Below are 22,819 nucleotides of genomic sequence, written 5' to 3'. Positions count from 1 at the left end.
TAGCTAGAAAGAATAATTGGATAAAATCATATATGATTGGATACATAAATATAAAAACTGGGATCTAAAAGTTAGCTGGTGACAGTGAGCTGATCTCCTCCATTGCTTGTCTTTTCTCTGCCCCAGCCCAATGGCCGCCCCAGAACCAGCTTCATGCCAATGACCTGGCAACTCTGTGTCTCACTCAAAACCATAAAGGAGGATGTTATTTATTCTATTTATCTATTTATTCTACTTATCCAGAGTAATGAACTCAGGCACAATTCCTTGTTATGAATCTGATCAGACTCCAAATTTTGAAGATTCTCCTTTTCTTGATATACCCTGAGTCTTCTCTTGTTTTTATAATGGGCCCTTTTCAGTCTGGCCAGCTGCTCCTGACCTCCAAACCCCTATCCCTAATAGGAAGAGTGGTGACCAGGTGTTTTCTCTGGGTTAGCCAATTGAAGATTGGTGTTTTTTTCACTTCTTGGCTGACTATCAAATCATTCTCATTCACTTGGAGGAATGCAGTTTTTAATTTCAGGCAGAAATTGTTATTGGATTTCCTAATATCATAAAAGTCATGCCTTCCGGCTTTGGGGTTATCATGTGATTTATGATTATATCCAATTCCAAAAGAATTTCCAGTAGTGTGGGGTAGAAAACAGAAAGAGGGTAAAGGCAAAAAATAAAATAAAAAAAAAAAGGTGGGAGGGGGCTTACTTTGCCAATACCTTCTCCCATACAATGATTGCCTCTCCTTAGCAAGAAACAGAGGGAAGCTACACTAAAGTATTGTTTTCCTATGGCAGTGAATCTGACCAAAGTAAAAGCTGCCCTATGAATCCAAATAATCACCACAAATTGACAGATGAAATAATAACAGTAACCAAGAAATCAACAAATGAGAATTTGAGATCTTATTTCATAGTATTTATTTATATTTCTTTTCTATTATAAATATTTTCAAAGTTATCATTTAAAATACCTTTTCTGAGAAAACAATCTCTTGCTGTCATTCTCACTCTCACTGTCTCAATTTGAACTCAGATCTCCTGACTCCAGGGCTGATGCTCTATCCACTACACTACTTCACTTATCCCCAACAATCTCTTTTTAGAATTTCTTTTCCCATCACCTCTGACACAGTTCTAAGTGAGTTCTGCCACTTGGTACCTATATAACTTCTCCAAAGTCTGAATTCCTCTACAATGCTCAGTTTCACTAGTTGTAAAATGAGACAGTCAGACCACATGAGCCCTAGAGTCCCCTCCAGCTATGGTGGCTATGCTACCATGTTCCTGGCATGAGAATCCCCTCCCCTGGAGTAAATCACACCTATGGCTTAGCTGCCAAGTCCAAGGGGAGTTCGAGGTACAATGATTTGCTCAGGTTTACCTAGTCACTTACTGTCCGAGGTGGGATTTTCTATTTCCTAAAACATATTTCTTTGAGTTGGATAGATTGATGGTCTTAGGGTTAGGGAAATTCAGATCCCAGAGCTGTGTGACAATAGGTCAATTCCTTAGCTTTTCTGACTTTTAGAGTCTTTGAGAGCAAAATGGAAATAATAACCACTCTACTAACCTAGCAAGGTTGTGTATGATGAAGCTCAAATGAGCTAATATAGGTAAGATCCTTAGCAAATTTTTTAAAGTAATATATTATTGTTATTGGATTATATACCAAGTCAGTGTCACTGAATAAAATTACTAAAAAGTGGCCCAGTCTTCTAGACAAAGGGACGACTTATCTCTCCAAGAGGCAGAGCTTTTGCTGCCTGGATTTTGGAGAATTCATTTCACTACTGATAGTCCTACAAAATTATTTGTTATAGAGCTTTAAAAAAAGACTTAAAGATTATCTAATGTAACCTCTTTATTTCTTAGATAAAAAACTGAGTCTCTTTTAGGCTGAGTTGCCCACAGTCACAGCATCCATGCATTGGCCAGATACCAGCCAATCATCTGCCATCCTAGTCCCATTTTCTGTCATCATCACCATTTTCAAAGAAGGGTTTATATTAGGACTGGTATTCCTTAAACAATACAGGCAGGACTTCCTAGTCTGGCCCATTTCCAAGGTATTCTGCCCCTAATGGTCCATTCAGTGGACAGTATAAAAGATTTACCACTTGAGCTCTTCGTGAAAGGATCTACCTCTGATGAATGCCCTTTTCATGAGCCATAATGATGCTTCAATTGGTTTTTATTTTGAAATGTGCAGATGTCAAGAATTTTCTTTCCTCCCCTCCTTTCTATTCTCAGGTTGTGATGAATAACTTAAGCCCGGCTTGGAAATCATTCAAAGTTTCTGTAAATTCTCTGTGCAGTGGAGACCAGGATCGTCGACTGAAGGTCAGAAATTTTTGTGTATCAGGGAAAAACATCCAATTCCTTTGTCTAAAATTATACATTTCCTTTGTCCTACCCTCCTTTCTCTCTCAATTTTCCAATGGCTGCTTGCATACATCATCCATCCCCTGTGTCTATCCTGTATCTTCTCTTTAAAAGAAAAGTTTACTTTCAACAGAAGAAACCACAGCTGCCTTCTGGGTCATGTATGGAAAAATAGATGTCACTTGTTGTGGCAAATTTCATCTGTGCTAGGGAAGGGGAAAAACTTCTTCCATGACTTTAAGGAGGGGGATAGAAAGGTTATCAGGTAGTATACAGCCTATCTAAGGAAGACCTCAAAAAAAAAAAAAAATATATATATATATATATGTATATATATGTATATGTATGTATATATGGAAGATGGCGTCAAGACCCTTGGAGATAGATTTGCTCAGAGAATATCTCTAGCTGAGATGCTACTGGTTGGTAGCAGTGGTCACAGAGAATGGCCAGCTTGGTAAACTGGGTAAATACACATTCCCTGACTAAACATGGCTCCCCATTCCTTACATGGGCATTTAAATCTCTTTCAAACTTTCCCTGTGAGTGATCATGTGAAATTCTGTTCTTTTATTTGGATGAATATGAAAATAGGCTCTTGGTGAGTAGGGATTATTTCATTCTTTGTATTTATTATCCCAGACTTAACAGAGTGCCCAGGCACCTAATAGGTGCCTAATAAGCGCTTATTAATTGATTGACAGTGGCAATGAAATGGATGGATTTTATAAACTTAAACATATAGTTCAAATTTGAGAGTATTGGAAGCTGAGGTGAAGGAGATGATGCCCTGATTCTGGAGAATATGGTTTTAAAGCCTATTTCTGATGCTTACTACTCACATGAGCTTAGGCAAGCCACTTCCTTCCTCATAACCTCAGTTATAAAATCTCATCTATAAAATAACAAGTTTGGACTAGAGAGCCGGCACCATAGATGGAGTCCTGGAATTGGAGTCAGGAACACTTGAGTTCAAATTAGCTTCAGATACTTACTAGCAATATGACTTTAAACAAGTCACTTAACCCTGTCTGCCTCAGTTTCCTCATCTGTAAAATGAGTTGGAAAAAGAAATGGTGAACCCCTCCAGTTTCTTTGCCAAGAAACCCAGATGGGGTCATGAAAAGTGACTGAATGACAACAGAATGGGGTTATTGAGAGGACCACATGAGATAATAACAATGAAGTCCTTCACACTGTGTCTGGCACATAGTATGCCAGGGTTGTTGTTGTTACTGTTATTATTATCATTATTGGATGATTATTGTAGAGGTCGTTCGAAGCTCTGTGTCCAGTTCCAGTCTGGGATCCTTTTAGATCTGGCAATGTCTTAAAGGGACAGAGTGTCTTTGACTGTCTAACAAGGATAAGGCATTGTTCTGGGACAGCAGGAGAGAGAGTAATCCCAAAAGAAAGCACATTAAATATAAAATGTCTTTAGGAGATAAAATAAATCAAGTTTTGTGAAGGGAAAAATGTTAGAAGAGAACTTTTATGTATCTTTGTCTTTGAAATATTTTGATGTGTGTTGGGGAAAACAGCATAGGAAAGAAATAAATTGTTCTATTGATCCCACAAAATCTCTTATGAATATTCAGGTATTCTTTCAGGTCTCATTCAGTCCTACATTTATGGCTGCATGGGTAACTACTCTCCATCTCTCCATAAATTCCAGCTATTCTTGGGGTAATCTATCTAAGAAGCAATAAAGGCTTAAACTGTGGTTGTGGCTATCTGAATAGAGAGGGAAATTTGCAAGAGCTTTTGTAGAGGTCAAATCAACAAGACTAAATAACTGGGCATGGAAGATAAGACAAAGAAGAAAATCAAGGAAGCCTCTGAGGTCATGGAGGTGGTATGTTTTCTGTAGGATATTTTATATCTCACTTCTTCTAAACCAAATCTATTTTTGCCACGCATCTATTGCTCCATTAGAATTTGGATCACCTGTAATTTTGACTTTTTGGAAATTGTGGTGTTTCATGCCTCTCTGGGAGAATGAATATTGATGTTAAAAGATGGGAGTTTTTTGTGTCAGAGAGCAATTGAAAATATCTGAAAACGTCTCATTTTCTCAGATGCAATCTACTCTGCTCTCTTCTTATAGGATATTGGATCTAGTTTACTCTCTGTTTGTCACATCTTTTCAAAGATATATTTACTGGTGAATTGATTCAGGGGCTGCCCATCTAACTAGTCAATAGACATTCTCCATCTAGTTGCAACACAGGAGATGGAGAAAGTACTTGAATGGCACCTGTGTATTTCTTCCATAAACTCCATCGGTAAAGATTCCAGGGTTGTATTTCCCTTAACAGCCAAAGAGTTTTAATGTTTTCCCTTAAACTCCAACATAAATCCCAACATTTAAGCCCATCTTGCTTGTTTCCTTAGTGAAGTGAAATGACTTATGGATCACTCTTTCTACAAATTTTGTTAATGTGATTGAAGTCTGCTCTTCGAACATCTTTTCTCCCTCTATGTCCCCGTCATATAACAAAGAATATTCAATTGGCAATTGGGAGAACAGAGTTCTAGTCCCATTCTGCCACTAGCTAGCCTCAAGGACTTGAATCAATCATTTCCAATTTAATTCAGTAAACATTTGAAGGCATCTTCTGTGTGATAAGCACTGTGCTAAATCCTGGAGATGCAAAAAGAGGGGAAAGACTGTCCTTATCCCTAATTTCCCTTTTCTAATCCTTTGCTTCAACAATAAGGCTGCATCCACTTAGAGACAGATGTTCTTTGTATATATAAAAGTATAAGATAATAAAAAAGGCTCAGATTATCTGAGAATATTTTCCTATCCGTAAAATGAAAGGGTTGTACTAAGTAACTTTGCTAGTCCCTTCCAGCTCTAATGTTATATGAAATAATATGTAAAGCATTTTGCAAGCCTCAGAGTGTATTAAACTGGGTTATTGTTATTAAAGATTATTATCAATACTAGGCTCTTTAATCCCAGGAATATTACACATATCACACCATCATTTCCATCTCCCCCACAGATTTCTCTTCTCCTAACTAATTCAGTCCATTGACCCTTTAATTATAGGATGGCCATTATGAGTAACCTCTTATCAGTTCTGTTGCAATGGGGATTCCTTATAACCTCCAAAATCTATGATTATTTTCTAAGAATTCATCATATTCTTCTCTACTCGAGATCTCAGCAACACTGAGTTTAGAGAAATGACAACCTCACCATTCAATTCAGAGGATATTTACTATGGGCAGGGCACCCTGTGGATTTCTGGGGGAGCAAAGGCAGATAAGACATAGACATTTCATTTAAAGAAGTTAAAATTGGATAGGGAATAAGAAAAAAACACATTATCTTTTATTCTGGGAAGAACAGGATCAGTACAGAAGAAAAGTTGGGATATTATGCCATAAGAAATTTGAAGTAGGTAAGATTACTTTCAGTTGTGCCTGTGGGACGGGGAAAAGGAGAGAAATATTGGTGCCACAGAAGAAGCATCTAAGTTAGGCTTTGAAAGAAGGCCTTTGCTTGTAGGCCCCTGTATGCTCATTCCAGAATTCGGCTTGCTTTTCTAGACCTCAATACACTGTTAATTAATTGGCAATTTATATCTTTCTGGAAGTTACCGGAAAGCCCCTAAAAAGCCAAGACACCTTTGAGCCATATCTATGCATTTATCCACTTTTTCTCTCATGTGAGATGTCCAGGATGTGGGACAATAGAGCTTCATCCCTTTTAAATCCTCATGGATCTCCAGGATGGCATCATTAACTCTAATTGAGATCAAAGTATTCTTTTTTAATATAAATTTAATTTTTATTTCCATTGATAAGATCTAGAATTTAAGAAAGGCAAGCATAAAAGCTGGGAAGAAATCAGCAAAATACTGTAAATTAATATGCCCTTCTATTATCTCCATTCTTTACCAATCAGAAATCCTGACCCAAGACACAGGTATATAAAATTTGCCACAGGACTGCTCATATCTTCCTTATTTTTCTCATCTTCTTTAGCTTTCTTGAGTCTCTAAAACATGAATGGGATGTTATTTTCTTCAGTTAATGTGTAAAATTTTAAAAAATTGTTCTTTGCCTCAATTTCTGCATTAATCTCTATTGAGAGTAAATATAAATCAAAGAGCAGTTAGGAATATGAAGTTAATCTCTTATGTTCAATATTGGTGGAAGCATGAGGGCCTTAAAATTCCTGAAAACCATTCTTAGCTGTCTATTTTGCCTTCATATTTGTCATCTATTTTATCACTGGAAAAAGAATAAAAAGTCATAATCTTGCTAGCTTATTTTCTTGAGATCTATTTTGTTTTCAAGTGTTTTTGATGTAATCCTTCCACAGTCAAGATGGTGCTTGTTGTTTGCTGCCCATCATCTGAAAAGCTCACTCAGTCTAAGCAACTTATAATTACTTGTGCACGTCTATAGGCGCCATTGCCTAGACTCTCGACTCTACTTTAGCAAGGAACACCGATCCCTGTAGACTCTCTCTATAGAAATTCAATAATCAGTGCTATAAGCATAAAAAAGCAAGAACCCATTGAGAGAGAGCTCATATGCTCAGGGGTAGGAGCTTCTGAGTTTAGATGTGCAATATATATTCTTCAGACACAACAGTATTTGTTGGATCTGCATAAGCAAATTAAAGTGAGGGAAATATATGCAATTATCTGCTGAATGGTGACCTTTTTAACTTGATTAAATCCATAGGGATGGCCAAATCCAATAGCTGATTCTATATTCCTCTGGATTGGCTTGAAATTGTGTCAAACGAGAAGCACTTGAAAGAACTAATGATATTTTACCTGGAAAGAGGAGATTGATTTGGAGGGGGGGCGGGGAGAAGGGGATGCAGTCAGAGTTAGGACATGATAGATACCTTCACTAATTGAAAGCCTCTCACTGTATGAAAATCTCTGTTGATGAGTGAATCATATAATGTCTATTGATGGGAAGTTTCAATCTCTTCATATTACAGATGGGGAAACTAAGCGCTCTATCAAATTAGCATGGAAATGGAGAGAACATACCTACCATCAAAGAGCTTAGGATCTATGATGTGGCCCAGACTCTAGCTAAACTCATATATTTATATCAGGCAAACCTGGACTCCAACCAGCCAAAATTCTGCAGTGCAGTAGACAAACTTATAGGATCAGTTACCTGAACAGTCTAAAATTTCTCCAGTTAACCATCCCATTGTCGTATTAGGTGACCATGGTAGAAAAGGATATGAGCACAGTCTGAGACCAAAGTATGTGGTGAGAGACTGCCAGGACCTTAGCAACAGCATGGTGCAGACATCAGGGTACTTGACATAGATTCAGAAAGAACTGGATTCAGTTCCTACCCACTGTGAGATTCTGGTCTCACTTAACTGCTTTGTGCTTCAGTTTCCTCATCTGTAAAATTAGGTTGTTGGAGTTGATGGCCTGTAAGATCCTTCCAGCTCTAAATCTATGATTCTATGTGATTTGGTCTGACTCTGCTATCTTGCATTGGTTTCAATATGGGTCACTGAGAATATTAACGAACATGAAATCTCTTTGAAAAGAAGAAAATATACAGGCACTCACTGAAAGTAGCGCTGCTTATAAGCCATACTCAGACTTTATGCATCCTAATTTTAGGAGGAAAATAAAAACTACATTCAGGCCAATAAGGAATTTGGTGAAAGGGAAGCCATTAGCATGTTAATTTTGCTCCTGGCCAACCATCAAACTCATTTGGGCTCCATACTTAGAAATTCTCAAAGAAAATCCTTAGAAAACCATTTCCTAGTAATCCAATATGACAAATTGTATGTTATATATAGTAGTTTCTGAACTTGACAATCAGAAGTCCTGGCTTTGAATCCTTGCTTAGAGTCTTAATAAGAGTCTAACAACTTAAACTCATATAAGTCTCTCAGAGTTTCTTTCTTTTTTTTTTTTTTAATTGTTCTTTTTTTTTCTTTTTTCTTTTTCGAGAGGCAAGTGGGATTAAGGTCATACAGCTAGGAAGTGTTAAATGTCTGAGAGAAGATTTGAACTCAGATCCTCCTAACTTCAAGGCTGGTGCTCTAACCACTGCGCTACTCAGTTGTCCATTTCAGAGTTTCTTAATCTGAAGATTAGTCTGTAAAGTCCTATATCAGAATGTAAGCTTATTAAGGGCAGGGCTCTCTGTATCCCCAGTGTCTAGCACAGTTTCTCAATGGATGCTTATTGATTCACAGATTAAGCCTCTGTTTCCTCATCTGTAAAATGGGAATGAGAATATGAGAACTGCTAACCTCCCAAAGTTATTGTGAGTCCAGTACCTTGTCTACTTTAAAGAGCCATAGGAAAGGGCAGCCATTAGCAGTCCTGGGTCAGCTCCAGACTTGGAGCTAGGAAAAACCTGCTTTTTGAGTACTCCCATTGAAATTTACTAAATAATTCACTAAAAAGCCAAGATTTCCTCAGCTGTGAAAGGCAGCCATCATCATCATTGTCATTGTCAGGATCATTGTGATTTTGTTGCGGTTTTGTTGTTATAGCTAGCATCTGTATAGGGCTTTCAGGTTTGCAAAGTATTTTCCATATTATCTCATTTGAAATGAGGATAATAACACTATCCGAGTCTGGTTGTTATCTCAAAGGAGATAATGCATGTAAAGTGCTTTGGACATCTTAAAAGGCTATGTTAATGTAAGCTATTATAGAAGTACAATCTATTGTCTTCTGGGGAAACTGTAAGCACTCTTTTAGGAGTGAAGGAGTCTGGGAACTTACCTTGTCACTGAAGTTAGCCTCAAAACACTGAGGAATAAATCTAATGTTATCTCTCCTATTAGATTGTAAGCTTCCAGGGAGGCAGGACTTGATGTCCCCAGTGCTTATTGATTGATCTGCCAAAATTAGTCATGTTTCCTTAAGACTGGGACCCTCTGGAATTTAGTCTATCTTCACTTTAGTCTCCTGGTCAGAAATCTGGAGCTACTTTTTAGAGTTCTCCCCCAGCAGGCTGAGCAAAATAATAAAATGATTTTTAAAAACAAATAATAAAATTGAGGCTGCAGTATCAGGGGAGAGAAGGTGAGAAGCCAGTGGAGCTCTGAATGAGGAAGTGAACCGATTATTATAAGCAGGGGGCAGTATCTTCATTTAGCTCCCTGGCATAATTCAAAGCGATGGCACTGCCTCCTTGGCCCAGCAGCGCCTCATGCCATTCAGGAGCACATTTGCTCAGTATTGGTTTCCATTAGTTGTTTTAAATGTCAGCAGCTCCATTGTATGTTGTACTGACTTATTAGCATCAGCAGCTGGGGAAGAAAGCCATCTGAAAATCTCTGTTTCTGAAGATGTGGCTTTAAAATAGTCTCGTTGGTATTTTGCCAGCTGAGACCAGGTGTTTCATTCTGCTCCCTGATGTTTGCATTCTCAAAGTCTACACTTACCTATGGCTTTGGGGCATTGGGCTACCCCCCTTACACAGTCAGACATTGCAGTAGAGCAAAGAATCTGCAGCCACTGAAAGTCCTTTCGAGGGAGTCCTTAAAAGGTAAAGGAAGGAAGGAAGGAAGGAGGGGGAAAAAAAAGGAAGGAAGAAGGAAGGAAGGAAGGGAGGAAGGAAGGAAGGAAGGAAGGAAGGAAGGAAGGAAGGAAGGAAGGAAGGAAGGGAGGAAGGGAGGAAGGGAGGAAGGGAGGAAGGGAGGAAGGGAGGAAGGGAGGAAGGAAGGAAGGAAGGAAGGGAGGAAGGGAGGAAGGGAGGGAGGGCCGGACGGAGGGAAAAAGGAGACACAGAGATATAGAGAGACAGAGAGAAAGAGAGAGAGAGAGAGAGAGAGAGAGAGAGAGAGAGAGAGAGAGAGAGAGAGAGAGAGAGAGAGAGAGAGACAGAGAGAGGAGAGAGAGACAGAGAGAGAGAGAGAGAGACAGAGAGAGAGAGAGAGAGAGAGAGAGAGAGAGAGAGAGAGAGAGAGAGAGAGAGAGAGAGAGAGAGCTTTTAATTCCAGAAAGAAACTGATCCTTTATAATCCTCTTCTTTAGATCCATTGCTATAACTGACTTATCTTTTCCTTTTCCCAGGCAATTAAAGGGTTGACCAAACATTATTGCTGCTGACTATCCAGCATGTCTGGTTGCATTAGTACTTAAAACTCATCATGGCAGCTCTCCCATGATAGAGTTAAAAACACTAATGGGTTTGTCAGAATGTATTACACACAGCTCATTGCACCAGCTTTCCTCCTGGCCTTCTTCAGATGATTTCTTGGGGTAGTCTCACCCCTGGCTGCTTTCAAGGATGGAATTGACTCCTGGAGATTTAGATGAGGGAAGAACATAGCAATAGGTCTTGGCTTATGGCTGGTACATATGTGACCCAGAGATCAAGTGATGATCCCTCAGGAAACATTCTCAGCTGTCAAACTGGTTTTTTCCCCTTTAGTTACATTCAGCTGCTACTAAGTGACTGAAGGCAGTCTGGCCTCATATAGTAGAAGGAGCCTGGGACTGACTCCACAAGAACTTGGGACTGCTGCCCATCCACTTCTCTCGGATACTTCCCTTTCTCATCTACACTTCAAGAGACACACTACATTTCCTCTCCAGACCCAATAATCACAAGACCTTTTAGAAAGAACATGAATTTAAGTTCTGAGCCCCCATACAAATCATTTGGGAAGGACTCTATAAATTAAAATCCAGTTAAACCCCTGCAGGGAAGGGGATTCTGTTTGGGGAGGGGAAGTATGTTACATTCAGGGGCTATTTGGGCAGTATAAGGAATGGGGGAGGGGTGGCAGACACTGGACCTGTGACTTTCTAAGTCTGGTCACTGCTCCACCATTTAGTCTGAGTTGGGTAAGAACAACCTGACCCCAGGTATACAGCCAGCATATATCAGAGATGAGCCTTGAACCTAGATTTTTCTGACTCTGAAGTCAGCTCCCTAGCTGCTACAACTCACCATGAAGATAGGAAAAAGGAAGTAGTTTGCAGACTTCTCACTTTAATTTGCTCACTTTAGCTTTTTATACTTTCCCCACGGAAACCAAAAATTCCATGAATTGTTGGCTTTCAGCAGGCTGAGCAGTGGGGGTACAATCACAGGTATTCTCCGGGTAGATGGGACCCCGGGGACTGTTGAGTCCAGTCTATACCTTATCCCAATAAATACAGGATACCCACAAATCCCAAAAAAGACATAACTGAGGGGGAAAAATCAAGTATCATATCACATTAGAAACTTATACCAATCTGCAAACAACTTCCAGTGAATTCTTTACACAGTTGCAATGATATAGCCTGAAGCTGATACTGTCACTTCAGGGTCACTCTCTTGAAGTGCCCTCGGCTACTTGGCCCCCAAACATCCTCGGAGGTGAAAGTCACATCTCTGCTATTGAGGTTCAGAATTTCACTGTTTTCTTGGAGCAGTCTTGTTCTTCTTAGACCTGGAACATTCTTAACCTGAGATCCATGGACCCTCAATGGGTCTATGGGTAGATTTCAGAGAGTCCATGGACTTTAATTGGAAAAAAAAATTTTCATTAGGTTCTAAATGAAACATTACATTTCTTTCAATTAGAAAATTTTAAAAATAAAAAAAAATATTCTGAGAAGGAATCTGTGGGCCACACTTGAATGTCAAAGAGATGTCTGCCATTAAAGAAGAGCCCCTGTCATAGAGAATAGAACCAATGGTTGGAAGTTCCAGAGAAGTAGATTTTGATTCAATATAAGGAGGCAGTTCTTTGTAATTAGACATCTGAAAGAGAAAGGACCTTTTACAGGAGGTAATGAGTTCATTGACAATCTTTGAGAGGAATCTGGAAGTTATATTCAAGATTTTTGCTTAGATTCAGGTCAGACTAAAAAGATTCTATGGTCTCTTCAAACTCTGGGACTTTACAACTGGCTGCCATTTTGTGATCTTTGGATGGCCCTTGGGAGAACCATATAATGACTTTCATCAATCAATCAATTATAATTTCAATACCTAGCATGGGCCAAACACTGTATTAAACATTAGGTATACAAATATACATCCAGATAAGTCTTGCTCCTGGAAAACTCATATTCTACTTGGGAAAGGCAATAAACATATATATATACATATATATATATATATATATATATATATATATATATATATGTGTGTGTGTGTGTGTGTGTGTGTGTGTGTGTGTGTGTGTATGTATATATATACATATATATGTGTGTGTGTGTGTGTGTGTGTATATATACATATATATATATGTGTGTGTATACATACACACACACATGAATTTAGCTACAAGCACGGCAGAGAAGATTTGCAAAACTGGTGTTCTATTGAGGGAGACAATATGTACAAATATACAGACACATATATAAGGACATAGTATATACATATCTGTGTGTGAAAAGGTAAAAAAATGTAAAACTGTTTTGAGGGGGGAAGCAAGTGGGGTGGAATAGGGAAAAACAAGATCAGAAAAATGTGGAGCTCAATTTGAGCTTTCAAAGAGCCTAAGAATTCTAACAGGACAGCGAGATGGTGCCATAGTGTATAGAGCCCCAAGCCTGAAATCAAGAAAACTCATCTTCCAGAGTTCAAACACAGCCTCACATATGTAATAGCTGTGTGAACTTGGGCAAGTCGCTTAACTCTGTTTACAGCTGTTCCTAATCTGTAAAATGAGCCTAGGAAGGAAATGGCAAACCATTCCAGTACCTCTGCCAAGAAAACCCCAAATGAGGTCATAAAGAGTTGGACTTGACTGAAATAACTGAATAAAGGAATTCTAATAAAGGTGGAGGTGAGAGGAGAGTACATTCAGATAAGGAGATGCTACCCAAGACTGATAACACTTTCCTTCCTTTTTTTTTCAGGTTAAATTGATCCATTTGCTTTTATTTTTCCTTGGAGGTATTAAGCTATGTTCAGATTATTTTTCTGTAAAAGTAGCTGTTTATTTGGAGTGTCTGTGCAGAGCCCAGTCTTTGAAAAAATGATTCCCCAAACACTCTGTGGCATTTTGTGGATAGCTCTTTATTGAACAAAGCATCAGCCACCTCCTTTTACCTTCTTTATTTTCCCTTTTCCTCTCTGCCCACTATGTAGTCAAGAGGTATAGAAGGATTTGATGCTTAATGCCGACTCCGCTTCTCTGGGTGTTGATTATCAGGACCCAAGCTGGGCTAAGACTTGCCTTTCTCTGTCATTAATTGTGTCAAGCCCCAGAATTCTCCAACCAGGGGATCCAGAAGTTTGCAAAGCATGGTGGCATCTCTCCAGGAATATAGAAGCAGCCTGCTCTGTATTGAAATAGTGTATTCTATTTCCAAATAAGGAGTTGCTCTGTACAAACAAACCTCAAAAGGGGTGGGTCCTCTTTGATTCAGGTGAACCCTCCAATGCCACACTAAAAGAGAAAGACTTGGACCACACAGATTGAGTATTTGGTTTGGGTTCAGAATACTCAGTTTTCTTGGAGCAGAGTTTGCTCTCAGATGGACTAACAACTGCAAAGATAATCCTCAGTAACTGCATTAAAAAAAACAACTATGCTTATTTATTCTATTTATAACTTCAAAGACTTGCTTCCATGCAGATAAATTAAGTTTTAAAATACAATAAAAATCCAAAGAAATGTTCACAGTGAGCGAGGTGTGTATACACACACACACACACACACACACACACACACACACACAATTACTGTTGTTATTTTGATGATGATGATAAAGAGACTGTGGCTTGAGCCTGGTATAAAGAAGGGAAAAGAACTTGTAATATAGAGGTTCTTTTCCCTTTTTATGGCATGAACCTCCATTAGATGTTAGGCTCCTTGGGGGCAGGGAACTAGTTTTTGCCTCTTTTATATCCTCATTGCTTAGTACAGTGTCTCACACATAGGTAGACTGACTGACTGATCTTGAGCTATTGTCCACTCATTAAAGAGTGTTTTAAATGAATAGAATAAAACACAAAATTATTTTACAAAGAAAATCAATTTTATCAAAATAATGATACATTGTCTTGATTGTCACCCAAGTTCATGGGTGCCTTGATATCTATCCACAGGACCTTTGGGCATGGCAGGGCAAGGGTTACAACTGATTTTGTATAAGACTCAGTTAAAAGTTTATCTCAAGAACACTTGTTCATGAAAAGAGACCAAATAAATGTGAAGTGAAATGTTTCTCCAGTGATTCCTTCCTTCAGTGACATTAGTAGAATTGCTACATCTGGAGACCAGAACTTTACTGATATCTGTGTAACGGTAATGACATTTAAGAGGTCTGGGGATTAGTTGGATTCAAAGAAATAAATACTGACTAGACTGATGCTGAAGGCAAAACCAGTTTAAGGCATTCAGGGATTAATTGTAAGGTGGTTTGAGGGAAGCTGAGGGTGCCATGTGCATCTATATAGTGCTGAGCTTAGAGTCAAGAAAACTCTTCTTCATGAGTTCAAATCTGGTCTCAGATACTTATTAGCTATGTGACCCTGATCAAGTCATTTAACTCTGGCCCAGTTTCCTCATCTTTAAAATGAGCTGGAGAAGGAAATGGAAAACCACTGAAGTATCTCTGCCAAGAAAACTCCATAACTGAAATAACTGAACAACAACAGTTCAAAGAAAGAAAGAAAAGAGATTACAAAAGGTACCTGTAGATCTAATTTAGAAGACTAAGTTCCTTAGGAGTTTTCTGAAAGAGATTTTAGAAAACATCCAATTCATCTCACTGATTTTACTGATGAAGAAGATCTTGGGTTCTGGAGTCTCTGACAAAAATTTGTGTGCACGACAAAAAACTTTCACCTTCCAGTTTCTCCATTTGTAAAATGAAGATGTTAGACTCTGATTTTTGAGCTTCTTTTCAGTTCTCGAACTATGATACTGGGATCCATGCAGAAGCAAGAGATGAAGTGATTTAGAAATAAAATTTTCAAGTCAGAGGAATTGGATTCAGCTGGGATTCTTTGTCACATGGGTAACCTCTGCTAAATGAATTAGCCTCCCTCAGCATCAGTTTCTTCATTTGTAATATGAGGGGGGCTTGAGCTAGATAGTCTACATGTCCATTCCAGCTTTGGTTGTCTAATTCAATGGCTTAACTCCAAATGGGCCAGGTAGCAAAGAGGAAAGCTTGGGTTGGAACCCTGATTCTCTCTTTCCAACCCTAGCATACTTTTCACCTTACTCTTCTGTCTCAACAACAATGAAACTGTCTTCTCCAGCTTCTCTCCCATCACAGCTGATGGTATTTTGAATTTCAACAGTTTTATTCCTGAGTTGGGTGGGTAATTTTCAAGCAATTTACCAGCTTGCCAACATGCAGGGCATATGTGCTATTCCACTCTTGACCTAAATGCACTTTCCTCAGCTTTGATGCATTGTACTTCCTGCTTCCCTTAAGTAATGCGAACAACACCTGTGTCTCGCTGTTACTTACACATGACAAAGAAAACAGCAACGGTGCTATCCATCAGGGACCACAAAGATATTGGCCTGGAGAGTTCCAAACGGTGGCTGAAATTAATGGAGCTTGGAGTCTGGAGAGGCAATTTGCCACGACTCTTCACTCATTTCACTTTGATTGGCTAAAAGCTGAACAATGTGCCCCAAGCTTCTGCTTCTTGCAAATCAATTTTTCATCTGGCAGGTCTTTCCTGTGTCCAGATCTCAGCAATTTAAGCTTTGCCACAGAGATTTGAGAAGAGAGAGAATTGAGAAAATAAATGGATTCAGAGCTAACTGCTTATCTGGTTTTTCTCCTTCCCCTTTTCTTCTCCTATGGATGAAAAGCACAGCCCACAGTCATCCTGAATTCTAAGTTACTCATCAAAGTTTGGTGGGGTTTGTGAAGGCATTTGGTTGGTAACAGGTGAAAAGAAGTTGAAAAAAAGGATTTTTTGAAGTCTTCAAATTATTTTACAGTAATCCCAGCTATAGGAACAGTGGATTGCTCAAGACAAAACTGTTTCCTTTTTTTGTGTTTCTATCAGTGATTCTGAGCATGGTGCAGGCACTTAATAGATCTGGAAGAGACATCAGAGTATGTAAGCCAATAATCTCATTTTACAAATGAGGAAACTGAGATCCAGACACTTGACCAAGGTCACATTGGGAGTAAGTGGAATTTGAAACATATTCCTAGTGGTTTCAGAGCCAGTATTTTTTCTACTATATCATGATGCTTTTATAGGATTGATGGAAGAAGGGGAAAAAGAGAAAGAGGGAGGGAGAGATGGAAGAAAGGGAGAGGGAAAGAAGGAGACACAATTCTCACTAGGAGATCCCTACACCAATGAAATTACTGATTCCCCCAACCTCTTCCCCCAAATGTCAGCCTATTATCATTATTATTCCTCTCCCCATCTGTTTGCCCTGATTCTCTTAGCACCTCTGTCCAGTGCTGAATATAGAGAACTCCCTCTCATCAAATTGATGGGCCACAAAAGTGTACTGGCCACACTAATAGTACTGAGGCAAATTTTCTGAGCAGATGTTCATTAAATATAATTGCCACTAACAGATGATGTGAACGGTACTCTCCATCTTCTGCAGGAACCAGTGTTAATCAAAGAGCCTGTTTCTGACTTCTCATCTTAATGACTTGCCAGCAGACCAAAATATTGAAGGCATGGGTGATTGGTACTAATCCCATTTTAGGAAAGGAGATAGAAACAGTTGGATGGATTCAAAATGCATTTCGCTTATAGATCCTCTCTGAGATAAAGGAGGGGTCTCACAGCAGAGTTCCTAATGTACCTCTTCAGACTAAATTGTTGCCCAGTCCCTTTGCTCCACTCCTCCATGTACAAACTTGCCTATCCATGCAGTGCCATTATTAGCTTAAGTAAAAGAAGGCTTGGAAAGCAAAGGCTTGTTGCAAGTATCAGCCTTCAAAAACTCCTAGGATTATAACATAGCCAGGGCTAAACATAAGGAGCTAGGTTTAAAGCTCTAGAGAAAGGTTTGGGGTTCTATATTAGGAAAACTGCAGGGAAAGCTTAGGGAAACTCCTTCAAAAGCTTTCACAATTATATTCCCATTGGGATAATTTATGGAAGGTTAGGAATTAGGAGTAGCCTAGTGACTGAGTTGAAACTAGAGTGGGGTGACTGGGGCTCGGTACTGAAATGCTGGATTTAGAGGATGCTGATAGCATTTGCTATGTAGGCTAGGAAAAAAAAAAAAACAACAGAATTTAGCACTTTGTAAGCAAGATCAATTATTTAAATATTGGAAGCTACCAGATAGCAGATGTGCTCTTCCCCCACCTTCCCTGTTTTCTTCCCCTCCCCAATCCACTCAACCTCATTTAAGGATATGCTTCATGATATACCCTAGTTTGTCATAATTGCCCTGGACATAAAAATTTCTAGTTACAACTCTGCCGAGCTGACTTCTCAAAACCCTACAGCTGAGTGCTTAGGATTCTATGAAATACAATCAGACCATTTTAAAAAACACTTTTGGTCTAACTCATTTATTCAATCCTTGCAACTAAAGCTTGCAAATAAAAACTGAAAAATTATCGAATATAGACAGTCTTTCTTCTCCCCTTTCACTCTAGACACATACACACATGCAGACCACTCAGCACCTCTTTACGTAGAAAAGTTGCTGTCCAACATGCAATTTTGTGGTTTAGAGATCATTCCCAAGTACATAAGGAATCCCCTTGAAGTCTTGGGACTCTGATTTTATTCCTCTTCTAGAAATATTTCATATAGGAGGTTAAATTTGACAAGAAAGCAGTTATAATGCATCAAACAGTGATTTATAATTTTGGGGTCAGAATCAAATAGAGGTCACTAAACTCTGTATAAGGTTTTCTAAGTCAATGTGAAGCCCACATATTTATATATTATAGTTTTATTTTGTTCAGTGTTTCCCAATTGCAAGTGAGTCTGGGTTCTGGCTCATTGGAGAGTGTTATAGAATGTTCGATACCTCTGATTTATAAGTAAAAGTCAAATTCCCTTGTAGAGATTTCCCAGAAACTCATTAGCTATTGCCCATATGCTTCATGGGAGACTAACTTCATGCAAACATTAAAAAAAACACAAATTGAGATAATATAATAAAAAAATAAAGCAAAATTCAACAGAACAAGGATAGTGGGATGATGGACAAAAAAGAGAGAACAAACAAGAGTTGGGATGGAAGGTAGAAAACAAGTCAAGATCAAAACCCATGATAAACAGAAGCTCCCTCCTTTCACAGATTCAACATCTTTTTTTTTTAAGTAAATAAGACAGCACTGAGTATATATATATATATATATATATATATATATATATATATATATATATATGTATATATGTATATGTGTACATGTGTATATAATATGTATATATGTAATATGTGTACATATATGTATATACACATATATATGTATATATATATTATATATATAATATATATATATATATATATATATATATATATACATATATATAAACTCTAACTACATCATTCATCTGTTGTAATGTCCAGGCTAGCTTTCAGAGGTCCTCTGGAAGGGCCTTTATTGTCTCCTTCACAGTCTGTGTCTGTCATAGTCTCATCCAGTCTCAGTCTGACCCAGTCTTCTTCAGCAGTCTGCCAGGCTGCCAGTCTGAACCAGTCTCAGTCTGACTTTGTCCCCAGTTCAAATACTCTATTACAATGACAACATTACAGTATAAGGAGTATAAGCCAATCTACAGTGATTATATCATTATATCCAAACTAGATTTATGTGAACTAGAGAACCATCATCTCATCAATTCCACTGAGTTAACACCTTGTTCAAGTACACGTCTCCAGAGTTCTGCCCTCCACAATCTGTAGTCAATTCAGACTAGTTTTAAGAACATTTATTATCTGTTCTATAGTCAGGATTCTGGATTTGGTCTTACATGAAGCCAGAAGTGGTACCCTTAAAATTTTTAGGTGTTGCTGTCATTTTTCAGGGGGACAATGACCATCATAAACAATAAATGAATAAAAACATATCCATCGAATGCTTACTATGTACCAAATACTGTACTAAGTTCTGGAGATATAAATGCAAAATCAAAGGTAGTCTAAAGGAAGAAACAACACATATTAGGGAATAATAGCCAAGAACAATTATTTTGGTTTGGGGAGTAATAAGAAAGGTGAGTGGAGCCATAAGGCAAAAAAGTTGATAATACCTTTTCCAGTCAATCAATCAGTAAGCATTTATTGAGTACCTACTACTATGACAACTACTGGAAAGGAATATAATATAAAACTGATTTAGTCCCTACCCTAAAGGAGCTTTCTAATGGGGGACAATGTTTGTTAGTTCTAGGTGGCCAAAGAGAGGTGCTTTGATCTTGGCAATTGGTTAGAATAGCCTTAAGGTAATTGATTGTCAATCAGTCCCCCAAGCATTTATTAAATATCAACTATTTGCCAGACACTGTGCCAAGCTCTGGAAATACAAAGAATGGCTCTCAAGAAGTTCATAGTCTAATGAAGGAGATGTGTTAACAACTATGTACATTATATATATAGATATAGATATAGATACATATACTTATTCAGAGTTGATAAAAGGTAATCCCAGATGGAAGATTCACCAATGGGAGGTTCAGAAAATAAGATGTGATCTGACTTTTTGAAGGATACAAGGGGGGAAGGTGGGGTGGGACAAGTATGCTAATTATGGAGGACCTCTTCTAGTAGCAATGTCAGTATCAATTACCGTTCCCAGCATAAAAGGTGGAAAGCTGTGGGTTCTGTGTATTAAGCTTTGATGGACAATCCAAAACTTTCCCTTTGTCACTTTTCTCATTGAGTTTTGATAGTGCTCTTGCGCTACAAAATTTTCCAACCTTCAAAATACCTAGGATTGCCAGGGCAACTTATACCCCTTGGTCTCATCTCATTTTGCACAGGGTGAAGCAGTTAATAGACTACCATCACCACCACCGTTCCCTTCAGTGTACTCCCAAGGACCACCGAGTATGTGTCTCTCACTGGGTTGGGAAGTCCCATAGTCAGATTTCACTCTAACAAAGTAGTGCCACCTGCAGACTAAAGCTTTACATCCTCTGCTGTGGTTTCCAAGGCTGGGCAAGTACAGGAGAAGGAGACCTAGCTAGCTACATGTGTAGGGCAGGGAAGGTCCATAGCAACGGGGGCTCTCACTCAGATATTCATGCATGTTCTGGCAGGCTTTGTTTCATCACTTCCGTTGACCTCCTCAGTCGCTTTTCTGCAACTGCTACAAATTGCCAAGTTATTAAAATGTGTGACTAACACCAAGCCTGCTGTGGCTAAACTTAGCATAGGGTCAGGATCAGTATTCAACTCTCTGATACTCATCTACCCCTGCAGGCGGGTCAAGGGAGATGCAGAGGATGTTTCCTGAAAGCAGAATTGGACCCTGGAAGTTTTCGGTGCTCCAGCGTGATAGGGAATCCTGGGGTCCACCAAGAGCAGATACCTTTGCTTTGGGTGCTCTGTAGAGACTAGTCTAAAGGTAGAACAGTGTAGACTGAAGTATGGCTTATTTTTATTCAAGCTGTCACTTCTGTTATCAACCATCACAGATGCATTGTGCAGGGATCTGGAAGTCAGTTTGACCTTTGCTGGACTTACTTTCTCATTTAAAAAGTGAGGAGTGTAAAGAGTTTTACCTGATACAATATCCATCTTTTTGTGCCAGAAAAATGTTTGTGAGAAATCTTTTCTCCAGAAATCAAAGGTTGGATATTCCCAGATGTGCCTAACAAGATATATTTTCTCAAGGTGAAACTCAATTGTCCTAGGTCTTCTTCCCATTTCATACAGCCGGGACCTATTGTCAATTCTGCAGCTTCTCTGTATGAATATATTGGGAATAGATTATATAGTTCTTTACAAAATACCATTTCACAACAAACTTCGTGGAGTAGGTATTGTGAGCCTTACTATGCTTGATTTATAGATGGTCAGAGTTGAGGTGATAGAAATGAGATTTAAGCCTCTATCTTCCAATTCTACTACATTACAGTCTTTTTTTTTTTGTACAGATTAATTAACTACTCTATTCTTAAATTTATTTTCTGTGTGATCTGGGCAAATCAGTTCATCTTAGTTTATTCATGTTAATTCTGATGTCCCTTTCACCTCTAAATATATGCTCCTATGATAGAGGAAGAAATATATTCATTTATATTTTTAAAATTTTAACCTTACATTTAAAATCTAGTCCTTTATTCTAAAATTATTTAATTTAATTTTCTATTCTAACTTCTATAATGATCATTTTTGGATATATTCTCACAGTCACTCCTTTAAGGTGTGGGTTGGACAAAATGGCTTCTGTAGTCCTTTCCAACTCTCATTCTGTGGTTCTATGAAAACATTTAGTCCCTCCCATTTTATCACATTTTTATATTTAAAATTCTGCATTGTTGACCCATAAAAATTCCTTATATAAAAAGACATGAAAGATTTTTTTAAAATAAATTCTAAGTAAAATAGGGAATACACAGACCCTGTGTGTGTCAGAATCTAAACAGTCAGATGCCTTGGTATCAGGAAGGCCTAAATTCCAGTCCTGGACCTGATTCAGACTAGCTAAACTTTAGTGTTCCAGGCAACTCTTAAGACTATAAAGAACTATCCTGCATAGATAGAGGAAGCTGTTGATTCAACTGAGTTAACTCACCAATTATCTACCACATCTTCCAAGCATAACCCAAATCAGATTAAAATATAATTGTGAAATATTTAACAAAATAAATAAAAAATAAAATACAACATTGATAATGTTAATTTGTGGTTTTCTAAACCAGTATGCTACTGTTTATTTGACTTTGATACTTCTGGTATAATAAAATATAAGATAGTAGAACCTGAGTTCAAATTCTCTCTCACACTTACTGGCTGTGTGAATCTGGGCAAGTCACTTAACATCTCAATCTCAATTTCCTCATCTGTTATATTAGGGTTATAACAGAACCTATGTTGCAGGCCTGTTGTAAGAATCAAGTGAGACATCAAGCACTATATAAATGCTTACTATCAAAATGAAACAGGCCCTCCCCTCAAAGAATTTAGATTCTACTGGAGGAAACAATAGAAATATAGATAAGTAAATATGTGCAAATTAAATGCAAAGTCATTTGAGAGAGGACTCAGAGGACTTAAAATTGGAAGAGAAATAAAGAAAAGACTTGGTATAGGAGTTGATACCTGAGAGATCCCCTCACTAAGGAAATCACAGATGTTGAGCTTGAATGAGATGAGGTGAGATCTTTCAAGACAGTTGTGAAAATTGAGTAAAGCTTCATCTACTTCAGTGTTTGAGTAGGCCTGAAGGACTCTGAACATGGAGTCAAGGGCATAATAGCATTCCCCTCTCATAATATCTCCTCCCTATTTCAGCCAAATATGGGCAACTATGTACTTATTGGTCAAGTTCAATTTCATGGGCAGATCTCGCGTTTAGAATGTAAGACTCTCAGCCAAT

General features: G+C 38.3%; 1 protein-coding gene across 4 annotated transcripts in view; it reads left to right on the top strand.

Annotated features, from left to right (window-relative positions):
- Window positions 1-22,819, top strand: part of CPNE4 (copine 4) — a 419,473-nt gene that overhangs the window by 318,232 nt on the left and 78,422 nt on the right. For all 4 annotated transcript variants that reach the window (XM_074271064.1, XM_074271065.1, XM_074271068.1 and 1 more), the window contains one exon: window positions 2,250-2,339. In XM_074271064.1, coding sequence (XP_074127165.1) covers window positions 2,250-2,339 — 90 coding nt within the window. The remainder of the gene's footprint in view (window positions 1-2,249; window positions 2,340-22,819) is intronic.

This window comes from Sminthopsis crassicaudata, chromosome 5 (genome assembly GCF_048593235.1).
Source record: "Sminthopsis crassicaudata isolate SCR6 chromosome 5, ASM4859323v1, whole genome shotgun sequence".
NCBI classification, from domain to species: Eukaryota; Metazoa; Chordata; class Mammalia; order Dasyuromorphia; family Dasyuridae; genus Sminthopsis; species Sminthopsis crassicaudata.
The sequence above is the reverse complement of the archived record's forward strand: the minus strand, read 5'-3'. Positions and strand labels throughout refer to the sequence as shown.